The sequence below is a fragment of the Talpa occidentalis genome, unplaced genomic scaffold (assembly GCF_014898055.3).
Source record: "Talpa occidentalis isolate TD23 unplaced genomic scaffold, MPIMG_talOcc4v2.1 talOcc4.4, whole genome shotgun sequence".
Classification (NCBI taxonomy): domain Eukaryota; kingdom Metazoa; phylum Chordata; class Mammalia; order Eulipotyphla; family Talpidae; genus Talpa; species Talpa occidentalis.
The window spans coordinates 61,530,714-61,543,583 of record NW_023604295.1 but is presented as its reverse complement, the minus strand read 5'-3'; the positions used below and the strand labels follow the sequence as shown (position 1 = coordinate 61,543,583).

Sequence of the window (12,870 nt, the reverse complement as noted above, 5' to 3'; positions counted from 1 at the left end):
CATCATTTCAGAGATGTCTTTTGTTGCTATAAGATCTCACTACAAAGATTTCTTTCTTCTACTATTTAGAATAAGATGCAAATAATGGTTCTTCCCCTTCATGTCATTCATTAAAATTTTTTTTTCAAATGCTGTTATGTGGGGCATGCTTCATTTTAGTAATTGCTTTCCATATGTCAGATTAATGGGACTCATTTACTAAAGGCAGTGATCTCATAATAGAAACCTTTTCATCTAGAAAAGATGTAACATCTAGAAATTTTGGTCATGCTAGATAATACTGAAATTCTTATGTTTAAGAGTTCAAACCTCTAAAATTTTGTTCAAAGAATATAAATGACCCTTATATTTGTTTGAGTTACAAATGAAGGGTACACCTGAAAAGTGATAAGCATGTTTAGGAATGTCTGTTATATTGCTTCTTACTGGAACTATGAATGTACAGTATGTTTTTTTCTCCACATATTAATCTAGTAGTTATTTCCTGTCCTAGAGTTTAAAGCTAACCAAATAATGTCAGCCTCTTTCTTTGCAAGCCTGCCTGGAAATGTATTATAGTATTTAATTTCACTCATATCTTACTTAGAATATTCTAGGAAAGTTGAAATACTTGATTTTAAGAACTAAATTTCTATTAGTCATTTTTTAAATATATTGCATTTGCATGCAAAAGTTTACATATTTTTTCCCACTTAGTAAATTGCAAAGAAGAGAATAGGTTATTTTCACTAATCCAAAAAATTATACTTGTCTAAAGTGCCAACTGATAATTAATATTAAAGTGTTTCATCAAACCCAAAAGATTTTTTGCTCATTAAAATTATGTCTGATCTCAAAGTCCTAACCTTTTTACTTTTAGTGCATTCTGAATTAAAATGCTATTATTATTGTTGTATTTTGTAGCATGAACATTTAAATTTTTATTTTTCAATGCTTTTATTTTATTTTAAAATTAAATGGTGATAACACTAAGTTGAAAAGACTGTTGTCTTTGTTAAAGACTCACTTGAAACTGGCTTTTCTTCAATTTTCTTTGTCCTTGAGATGATTATAACATTTTCTTTATAATGTACACTCTGGATTAGATAAACTGATTATACTATATTTTTGTTTTGAAGCTGCTGTGTTTTTATAATCATGTTCTGTCCTCTACCTCAATTTGCTATAGAATGTCTTTCAATCTTCCCTGGCCAGAAAGAACATGTACAGAGCGGTAAGCCAATGAGTAGACCAGCTTTATTGGACCGTCCTTTTCCTTTAGCATGCTTCATGCTGTCTTTATGCCTCATTACTGTCTTGGCTAAAATTTCATGCAGCTATTTTTTAATGCATTTCTCATTCTGCTTTTAAAGAGTATGTTATACTGAGTAATCTGCTTTTCTGGTTTTTTGTTGCTACTTTTTGCTTGATCACCTTTTTTTCAATGGGTGTTTCTTCATATCTCTCATTCCTTAGATGAAAATCAAACACATTCACATCTAAGAACTTCATAAAATTTTCAGTTTTTATTCTGAGCCAGAGGAAGGTGAAACAAAGAAATATATAATCTCAGAATTGGCAGGATATTAGTTTTGGAGATTATTTACTTCTAATCTTCTACCCTAACCATTGAGAAAATTATAGCAGGTGAAAAAGGCACTTTATGGTTCATAATTTTTGTTAATTCATGTATATTATATAATTTAATAATATTTGCTAAGATGTATGTCTTTAGACTGTTAACATATACTGGGATCCAAAGAATCATAGTTCGGGAATTCTACCATTGGTTTTCCTTGGAAGAAATTTCAACATAGTGGCCACTGTAGTGTATAATCCATTTTTACTCTGCCCTTAATAAAATGGGGTGCTTGTCATTAGATTTTGTAAGTTTAAAGCTTGAAAACTGGAACTTCAATTAGAAGAAAAGAATTTGACTAATATTCCTATATGACTTTGTAGTTTTTTACATTTAGAATTTTTCTGCAATTTAAATTAGAACATCAAGTATAGAAATATCTATGAACATTTTAAAAGAAATTGTCATTGGGCCTCCCTGGTGGTGCAAGGGGTTAAGACGCAACCTATGAAACTATCTGTAGCCACTGTAGCACGAGTTCAATCCCTGGCCAGGGAGCAACCCCTATGGTGCAGCACCCGCTGCTCCTCTCAGCAGTGTATTTCAGTCATTCTGCCTGTTCTGTTCCTTACTCTGTCTCTGGTGGGTGCTTTTACCCCCCACACACACACTCTGGCCTGTACCCCAGTTCTTGTATACATAACTAAATCTTTTAAAAAAATAAAAGAAAAGAAATTGTCATGCTTTGAATCTAAGTTAAACTTTGAAATAATGCAGTTCACTTTTTCCAAGGTCATTTTAATATTTTCAAGGACTAGAAGTAGCATTTTTAAAAAATATTCATTTATGCATATAAGAACTGGGGTACAGGCCAGAGGTGCAGGGGGTGAGAGGATTCACCAAAGATAGAGTGTGCAGACTAACTGAAATACACTGCTGAGGGGAGCAGCAGGTCAGACAGAAGAGATCTGCTGCTCCGTGTGAGTAGCTCCCTGGCCAACCAGGGTCGAACTCTGTTCTACAGAGGCTGTGGATAGCTTCACACTGCTGTGCTTAACCCCTTGTGCCATTAGGGAGGCAGTAACATCTTTAAAGACTCATCACCCAAAGCAAAGAAAGTCAAGGAAAAGATAAACACCTGGGATTACATCAAACTGAAAAGCTTCTGCACAGCAAAAGAGACATTAACCAAAACAGATTGGGAAACACCCTACTGATTGGGAAAAAATTTTTGTACTCCATACAAATGATAAGGGACTGATCACAAAGATAGACAAAGAACTCACATGACTCAACAAAAACAAAGTAAACTAGTCAAGAAATGGGCAGAAGAACTTAAAAAACATTTCTCCAAAGAGGAAGTGCACATGGCCAACAGGCATATGAAAAAATGTCAGCATGCCTTATGGGGGAAATGCAAATCAAAACCTCGGTTGAGATACCACCTTAGACCAGTAAGAATGGCGCATATCAAAAAAACTAGCAACAACAAATGTTGGAGAGGATGTGGTGAAAAAGGAACTCTCCTACATTGCTGGTGGGAGTGCAAACTGGTCCAACCACTATGGAAAGCTGTCTGGAGTTTCCTCAGTCTACTAAAAAAAGTAACATTTTTAAAGAATAGTTTAACTTACTGATAAGAATTTTATGTTACTTTCCCTACACAATGCCAATTACAGGGCATTTTGTATCTTAGGCTATTTCATCTAAAGGGAATCCCTTTCCCTCTTGTTTTAGGACCATTGAATTAGTCTGATTTTAATTCCCAAGTTTTCTCACAAAAAAATTTTGAAGCCTTGAGCTCCTATTGAGAGAGAGATGGACAGAGACCAACCAACCCCATCCAAAACTGCAAGAACTATTCTACTAACCCTAGTGTTGACTCCAAATACAACTTGGTTCCTGTCGTAGATTCTACCCTGAGGTAGAATCTCTCTCTTTAGGCTTTGCCAAATTCCTCACCCACAAAACTCTTTTGAAAGAGATCATTAAATGATGGCTGTTGTTTGAAGTCACTAGTTATTTGTTTAAGTCTGGGTTGGGGCCCAGCATGAAAGACTCCATTTCTCCCTCTTGATTACATTCTCTGGTCCACAGAAAGATACATCTATTTTGAAAAAAGAATTAATTGAAAAGTAGAATGAATTGTGTTTCTTCCTAAGCTATCTCAGTAATCTTTATCAGTTTTGTTTATGAAAACTACATATTTGTCTAGATCAGTAATGAAAAGTTTTTTGTTAGATTGTTACTTTCTTCATACTTGCATTCTTGTTATATATAGTATTTACTGTAAACACGATCTGTTACTTTCTATGTCATAATGCTTAATAATCCTTGTAATATTAGAGAAACAGTAATTTAATTTTATACTTTTTTATGATTTAGAAGGCACAAAAGTATTTTTAGGTAAAGCTGTATTTGTCTTTGCTTTTTGTGAGAAAGCTTAATCTGAGTTTCTTATTTAGCATTATTTCTCATTTTCTGTCACTAATGAGCATAAATCAGTAATTTATAGGATAATATTATGTTAGATATGTTTTAGCAAAATCCAAGGATTTTACAATTTTAACTTATGGTTAATTTAAGATTTCTAAGAGTATCTCTTACACCCTCAGCTCTCAATTTTTCTCTTGAGGAATGTTGATTTGGGAAAAGTAAAGATTTAAAACTGTTTCAACAAAATTAGGATGTAAGATTTCATTGATGATTTTTTAAAAATTATTTAAAATACAGTTTTGATATCTATGTGACTTGATTTTTTTTCCCCCACATTGTATAATCTCTTGAGAGCTGACCAAAAATAAAGCCAGTTTTCCTTAACTGAACCTTATCCTACAAATAATATGGTGCTTTCCCCCCAGAAACACATAATACTTTGTTTTTAATATATCTTCATTTATTTGAGATTATCTGAAAAGTAATAAGGTATTAAAAAGAGAGATTATATGTCCTTCAGAACTAATTAAATTTTCAGTTAACATATTTATGCTTCAGCCACTTGAAAGGCAGATTCATTTTCATTACTTATATTTATGTAAAAGAAGGAGAATCTTAGTTTCTCTTAAAACAAAAAAAAATAATAATAAATGGGAGGAAAAATCTTTAGATGCTTATGAGAAATGTAAGCCCTCCTTCCAGAATTTGAATATTTGGTTCCGTAATCTGTCCAAAAAGTTATATACAGGCTAGGCATTGTTCTAAGAATATTACCAAGTGGTAGCTGATTTAATTCTCATAATAATTGGAAAGGATAGATAATGTCATAATTATCTATGAGAGGTGAAATAATTTCCCTAAAGCAACACAGATCTAAAATAGGTTTTAATATGACTATTAAAATTGTTTAAAATTTAATTTTTACATATTTGAAATATTCGATCTCTACTAAGTCCTTATGCCACTAACATAATTTTCTTGTTTCAATTTCCTTAACATAGATGTCCTGAGACTGGGTAGTACCTGGGGAGACAAAGAACAATTACATTTTACTTACTATTCAAATGATATTGGTGAATCTTTACTAACTTCTGAAGTGATTATTTCTTCCCTAAAATTCTTTGAATATAGGCATGTGAGCAGCAGTGACAGAGTGGGCAAACCTTACCGTGGTGTAAAGCCTGTTTTCAGCATTGGGGATGAAGAAGAGTACGACACAGGTATAGTAACACATTTATCTACAGACTACTTTCCTTGGGCACTGTGTGATTAGACAGAGCATTTTGGGATTAGCTGAAAGACTGTTTTAAAAACAAAATATAATGAAATTTTATAGGTGAAATTGGAGAGTCTATAGTTTTTCTATTAAGAGTTTGGTTTTAGGGCCTCCTTGGTGGCGCAAGGGGTTAAGACACAACCTGTGAGGCAGTCCGCAGTCTCTGTAGCATGAGTTCGATCCCCGGCCAGCCAGGGAGCAAACCCACAAGGCTCAGCAGACCCCTCCTGGCTCGTCTGCTGTTCTCCTTTCAGTGTCCGTCAGTCAATCTGCCTGTTCTGTTCCCCACTCTGTTTCTGGTGAATCCTCTCACCTCCCACGCCTCTGGCCTGTATCCCAGCTCTTATATGCATAAATAAATAAATCTTTTTTTAAAAAAAAAGAGTTTGGTTTTAGGCATCTTGAATTATGCCTATTAGAAATCCAAGCAGAAATATTGAGTAGGCAGTTGATTATAAGTGCCTTTATAGTTGAGGAGAGAAATATTAGCTGTTGGTAAACTGGGAATTACAAATATAGAAATAAAATTTAAATCCCTGGGGTTACATTTAAATCTACTTGATCTGCTCAGCTAAGAGATTGAGAGTTGCACTGAAGTACAGAGAATTCCAGAATTGATACATCTGCAGTCTTTTGAAACTGGAGGCAATATCTTAATAGGCCACAAGATGGCGATATTTTAAGGGAACTTTGTCATTCATGGTGTGGTTCTTCATATTTAAAAAAAAAAAAAATTATTACTTAGATTCATAATCACACTACCCAGAATATCCTTGTTAAAAAAAAACATAATTAACATTAATATATGCACTGAATTAGAAAAAAAATATTTTGTAGTTATAAAGTACAAAATGAAAATACTCCCAAATCTTCACCTTGTTTTTTTCTGCTTAATAATTTATTTCATATTTTCTATCTCAGCCCATATACTTTCTCAATTCTCTGTCATATAGACATACCATAATTTATTTGCTCAATCTTCTCCCATTAGACACTGACAATTTTCCACTTCTTTTTCTGTTTCAAATAGTAATGAATATTTTTATACATATATCTAAGGAAACTTTTGCAAATTCTTAACAATAAGATTGTTAGATTATAGGGACTCACATTTGAAATTTTAGTAGATGTTACAAAATCACCTTTTGAGAGAACTGCATTGAGGTAAAAGCAATTTTCTATGTGTTATTTCTAATTGATTCTTTTTTAGTCCCTCTCTGTTGCCATTTTCCTGTTAAGTATCAGTCTTTTTCTCTCCCTGAATATCTCATCTCCTTCCACTAACAAAGGGGGGAAGTATATAGATGAGTAATTTATGGTATGTTTATGTATATCATATGTATAGGTATTTTTACAATGGAAAATTGCAATATAATGAAAATGTGACATCTTGAGTTATGTGTAACAATATGGATACATTTTAGAATGTTGGGAGTGAGGTAGCAGTTGCAGAGGAATGAAATTGAAAAACATGAATTTTAGTAAAAATGTAAAATGCTATTATTATACATTATTTAGTGATACTCACATATTTTTAAAGACATACATAGGACCTCCCTGGTGGCACAGGAGGATAAGAAGCAACCTGTGAAGCCATCCACAGCCACTGCAGCACTAGTTAGATCCCCGGCCAGGGAGCAACCCACATGGCGCAGCAGACCTCTCCTGACTTGCCCGCTGCTCCCTCAACAGTGCATTTCAGTCAATCTGCCTGTTCTGTTCCCCACTCTGTCTCTGGTGAATCCTCTCACCTGCCCCCCACACCTCTGGCCTGTACCCCAGCTTTTGTATGCATAAATAAATAAATCTTTTTTAAAAAACAGACGTACATAGAACTGATAATACCAAATTCAAGTAGTTGTTTCTTAGTGGGGAAGTTGGGAGGATGTGATTGGGGAGAGTGAGGGCTTCGCTTTTTTATTTAAGCTGGAAGTTTATAGATACATGAGGGGTTTTTTTTTATTATATTTCATTATACCTGAAGTTATTTTTAAAAAGCAGAAGAAAAAACATAATTATTTAACACTAGGACTATGTAATTCTACCTCTTCTTAAGTTAAATAATTAGAAAATTAATTTCTCTCTCAAAAATACCCACATATAAATATTATTTTTTCAATTTTCTCAGTATGATTGTTTTTTAATTTTCCTCAAAATCAGAAAGTGGCAAAAGAAAAGAAGTGTCATCTTTGCTTTTTTATTATTGGACAGTTCAACTCAAAAAAAGTTCAAACTCCTCAGTTTAATCTTTAAAAAATATTTTCACCTGACTGCTTACCATATGGAGTGATGTTTCATTACCGTATTCATTACCATGATACAAGGAAATATAGTAACAGTATTAGAATCAATTGCTTTTTTGTCATGTTTAAAATACTGCAATTTTTTCAGACTTTTAAGAAATGTACCATTTTTAAAGTTGGTAATAACACTTTAAAACTTTAAATTCTTTATAGATGAAATTGATAGTTCTTCAATGTCAGATGATGATAGAAAAGAGGTTGTAAATATTCACACTTGGATAAACAAGCCAGACATCAAACATCATTTTCCCTGTAAAGAAGTGAAAGAAAATGGACACATGTTTCCCAGGTACTTTTTAAAATGTCTTCTTTAGAAGCAAAATTGAATTTAGGGAAGTTAATGATGTAAAGCTGAATCACAGAAGAAATTTTATTTATCCAGGTACAATAAGATAATTTTACTCTGTCATCTTGATTTATGTCTTGATATTTAAAACGAGATTTTATGGAATTTTTTTATTGTGAAATATTTAGACAGAATTGGAGAAACAATACATTAAACACCTTTATAAGCCGTCATTAGATTCACCAGCTTTTAACTTCTTTCTGTACAACCCCATTTGTCTATTTCTATATATGCTCATGTATATGTACACAAACACTTATGTTTTGTCACACCATTCAGAAACAGCTTAAAGATAGGACACTTCACCCCTGAACGCTCTAGCATATATCTCATCAGAATATGGGCATTCTTCTACACAACTCCAGTAGTATTATCACATCTTTAAAAACCCTAAAGGGCCTCCCCGGTGGCGCAGTGGTTGAGCGCTGGGTTGCGAAGCTGCTCGCAGCTTCTGCAGTGCCGGTTCGATCCCTGGCTGCTCCCTGGCCACCGGAGGAGGGTCCTACATAGCGTGCAGACCTCTCCTGCCGCCCACTGCTCCCCTCAGCAGTGTACTTCGGTCCTTCTGCCTGCTCTGCTCCCTGCTCTGGCTCTGGTAAATTCTCTCACTCTCCTGTGCTTCTGACTGTGCACAGTGCTTGTATAAATAAATCTTAAAAAAAAAAAAAACCTTAAAAACAACATCATTTCAACATACATACCAAAGTATCTTTTATAGTATTGTTTTTACTTCCTAATCAAGGATCCAGTCATGGCTCACACATTGTATTTGTACCTCTCTTTAGTCTTGCTCAACATGTAACAGGACTACCCTCACCACTCCTTCTGCATAATCTTTATGATGCTTGAATCCCTTGAGTCTAGGCCAATTGTTCTGCAGAATGTCCTATATTTTGACTCATCTGATATTATTCATGTATATGTATGTGATTATTGTCACTTTAGTAAAAGTGAGCTGAGATACAGGAAGGATGTTAATTCTGTTTCCATTTTGCCTTCAAGATTCAGTTACAGAAGTTGTAAAATATTAAGACAGCTTAGCTGTTGCTTAGTGGTCTTTGATATTAAATTAAGTATATGCTATGGTGTGTTGAATGAGAATAGTTGATGAATATAGGTGACACTGTAAAAAATTTGAAAGGTAGCATGTTCCATATACCATATAGAATAGAATCTAAGAATATCAGTTTAAGATTTCTAATTGCATTTGCTTTTTATTATAAAATATCATACCTTTGTTCCTATAACAGTTACAGTACTATTTGTTAAATCAGTTTTGTATACAACTAATGGAAAATTAAAAGCTTTTATTAAGTGGCTTATTTGTTTATAGATTAGCCATTTTTTTTAAACTGAAAAGCAATTTCATCTGGAGTTGAACATTTTTAATAATTGGGGCTATTGAAATAACACCTGCCTTGAATTCTGTGTATTTAAAATTCTTTTTGCTTTTTTAATGCTTTCTTTCCTTTCAAGTCATCTATTGGTTACAGCAACACACATGTACTGTTTAAGGGAGATTCTTTCACGGAAAGGTTTGGCTTATATACAGTCTCGACAAGCCCTAAATTCTGTAGTTAAAATTACGTCCAAAAAAAAACATCCTGAGCTAATTACCTTCAAGTATGGAAACAGCAGTGCTTCAGGAATAGAAATCTTGGCAATTGAAAGGTAAGATTTTCTTAGGCTGATAAATGATATGTTGACTTAGTTCATTATTAAACATTTTCTCTATTTGGGAGACTATATTGTGGAGTAGAATACTTGAATCACTTTTATTAGTGTTCATTGCTGTCTTATTTATTCCAGATGCTTAGTCATGTTTGGTTTAGCCAGCATTTGTGCATGATTTCAGTAAGAACCATACCTAATTTCATAAACTTTTTTTTTTTTGTATAGCAGAACTGGGGAGTAGGCCACACGTGCAGGGGGGTGAGAGGACTCACCCAAGACAGAGTGGGGAGCAGAACAGGTGGAAGTCCTGAAATACACTGTTAAGGGGAGCAGTGGGGCAAGACAGGAGAAGTCTGCTGTGACATGTGGGTTAGCTCCTTCGCCAGGCATGGACTAAGGCAACACTGGTCATAGCGCTGAGACTTAACTCTTGGGGCACCAAGGAACCCCCTAATATCATAAACTTTTTAATAGAAGAGTATTTAAGAATAATCTATACTGGTGCTGCACTAAATGCTGGTTTGCAGTCAAATAAGGAGCTTGTCTCAGAAAGTAAATCAATGTTTTTATTTTCTTTCATCAAAAAATCCTTGTTTTGAAAGTGTCAGTGAACCAAACAGTGTGCTGGGTGATGTATTTAATTTGCAGTCTGATACAAGCTCCTCTTTATCTCATTATGGACCAGTGACAAACCGTTCATGGAGCTGGTGCAAGGGCCATAGAGCACACTTGAAACTAAGTGTCTTTAATCTTAACAGATAATTTTACAGAGAAAAATGTGTGAAGCCCAGAGGAGTTGAATGACTTCCTGAATCTTTACACCTAGTGTATGATAGAAACAAACAAAAAGCCCTCCTGGCTCCTGGTCCAAGGTTCATTTTACCTTATATTAATTCAGGTTTTTCTCCTGGTGAGGTTTGGGGTTATAGTTCTTACTCATTTACAGGTGTGCTTGAGTAAAAAGTAAGCTTAAGATAATGTCTTAGGAGCCTCCCTGGTGGCGCAAGGGGTTAAGCACAGCACTGTAAAGTTAGGCACAGCCTCTGCAGCACTAGACCAGAGACCTCTAGACCACATAGCCCAGCTGACCTCTCCTGCCTCGCCCACTGCTCCCCTCAGCAGTGTGTTTCAGTCAGTCTGCCTGTTCTGTTCCTTGCTCTGCCTCTGGTGAATCCTATCACCTGTCCTCTCACCCAAGCCCACTTTGTTAACACTTTGGTGAATGTTTTTTAGCTCTCTCTCTACATATGTATAATATATACATTATACATTAAAAACTTAATAAATGTGATGGGCTTTTTTTGTATTATAATTTAAAGAAAAATAATGGTTTAAAGAACTTTAACTATGTGAAAAAGTCGCCTGGCTTTCTATGAAAATATATTTTTGAGTATATGTTGCGTTAAGTTATGGGGAGTCCGTAAGAATATATCGCTGCTGGCTTCATATGTCAGGGAAAACTTCCCTTAGAAGATTTGATCTCTAACTTGAGCTCTGAAGTAAAAGCATGGTATTAATATATATATATGTATCTATTTTCTCCCCCATAGGTATTTGATTCCAAATGCAGGAGATGCAACCAAAGCCATAAAACAACAGATCATGAAAGTTTTGGATGCTTTGGAAAGTTAATATAAAAGAAAATTATTTTAAAAGTAATTAAGGCAAAGCGGTAAAATGGACATATTTTCCTGAATACTAACTGGAGACCTTTTATTTGCTCATGGGTGTGCTTGAGTAGCAGGTCTAAGAAGGTATAAATTATTATAATCACTCTGGACAGTAAAATTTTTTTTAATTTTTTTTTGCATTTTTTGGTTTTATAAAATGATTTACTATAAAGGTCAGTTATTAAATAACTTTGAAGTAACTGACTTTGTGCTCTTATGAACTAAGGGTACAGAATGCAGTTCTGTTTTGAAGAGCTGTTTTAAGGGCATAAGCATCACTTTCAGATTTAAAAACAACCATATCCTTATATTTTTGCAATGTCTTCACTGAAACATAGAATTTGTTGAAGAGACCCCTTTGATTGCTACATTAAGTTTTACCCACTCAGCAATATCAGAAACTAAAAAGTATTGCATAGATTAATGATTAGCTTTATGTTTTTAAAAAGTAAAATCTTTTAAATAAAATGGATAAAGATTCCAACTAATTCAGAATGTATCCAACTAATGAAATGATGAACATGAGTTTCTAACTCATCTTTGCACCATGTACTAATAATTAAAACTTTGAGTGCTTTGGATACTAACCATCATAATTGTTCCTAAGGAGTAGTTAAAAGCATTATAATAAGTAGGTAGGCATGAGAGCAAAATGAATATTTTGGGGACTATTGAATTTGTAAAAATGTTACTGGTCTTTATTACAAGTGAAATATTTGACTTAGGATATTTCAAAACAGGTGTTAAGCACACATTAATATATCCAGACCTTAAGATTATGGTCTGTGAGCACATTAATATCCACTTAAATAAAAGCCAAATAATTAGCTGTATAAACTACAATTGTTTTTAATCATTATTTTGTGAAAATTCTTTTTCTCCTATTTTTTTGTCTTGTCTTACTGAAGTTCCAGTGATTTGAAACTATTTTTATCCTCTCAAGATGACAATCTGAAAAGTAACCTGCTTCCTTTTGCAGCTTTCTCAGCTTAATTTATTGAGAGGTCTGTATTAGGCACACTTGATAAAAGAAATTTGGGACTACATTTGGGGCCATCGGATGACTTCTTATAAAATTTTATTTGTGAAGCAGCTAATCCTTACTCTCTGCCATGTCCTAAAATGTAATGGATTTTCTCTAAGGGGTTGATAGAAGAAATATTTAGGTATACCTTGTTTACAGCGAGTTATTTTAATTTACTTAATGAAAATCAAGTGAATAAAAGGCAACATAGTTCAAGATATTTTATTGTAATATCTAAATTCTAATATCTAAATAAAAACAGTTTGAGTGGTTGAAGACATTTGCATGAACTTGCACCTGGTGCAGTACTTGTTATTTATGACTCCTTCAGCTGTTGTATTGTGTTTTTCCTTTTCTTAGCATCCCCTTTAGAAAATCTCCTTAAGTCTCCTTTTTTTTCCCCCGTCTCAGTTATGGGACTCTTTTTCATAATATTAATGTAAAGATGTTTGTGTTACAGTTTATAAATTACAATTGTAAATAAACCACTACAGTTTGCGCAAACTTTGTGCTTTGTGATGTCTTTCTCTTTCTTCCTCACTTGTAATTGTCTATAGATAACAAAAAATTAGAAAATCAAGTT

The 12,870-nt window shown here is 33.8% G+C and overlaps 1 protein-coding gene across 2 annotated transcripts in view; it reads left to right on the top strand.

The window, feature by feature from the left end:
* The window catches only part of TBC1D23 (TBC1 domain family member 23), a 55,705-nt gene extending 42,904 nt beyond the window's left edge, over positions 1-12,801 (top strand). The window contains exons 15-19 of one of the 2 annotated variants that reach the window (XM_037525655.2): positions 1,169-1,213; positions 5,126-5,214; positions 7,727-7,862; positions 9,396-9,590; positions 11,144-12,801. In XM_037525655.2, the coding sequence (XP_037381552.1) occupies positions 1,169-1,213; positions 5,126-5,214; positions 7,727-7,862; positions 9,396-9,590; positions 11,144-11,225 (547 nt within the window). In that variant the 3' untranslated portion in view covers positions 11,226-12,801. The remainder of the gene's footprint in view (positions 1-1,168; positions 1,214-5,125; positions 5,215-7,726; positions 7,863-9,395; positions 9,591-11,143) is intronic. The other variant, XM_037525656.1, reaches the window with a different exon arrangement.
* The last annotated feature ends 69 nt before the right edge of the window (positions 12,802-12,870 follow it).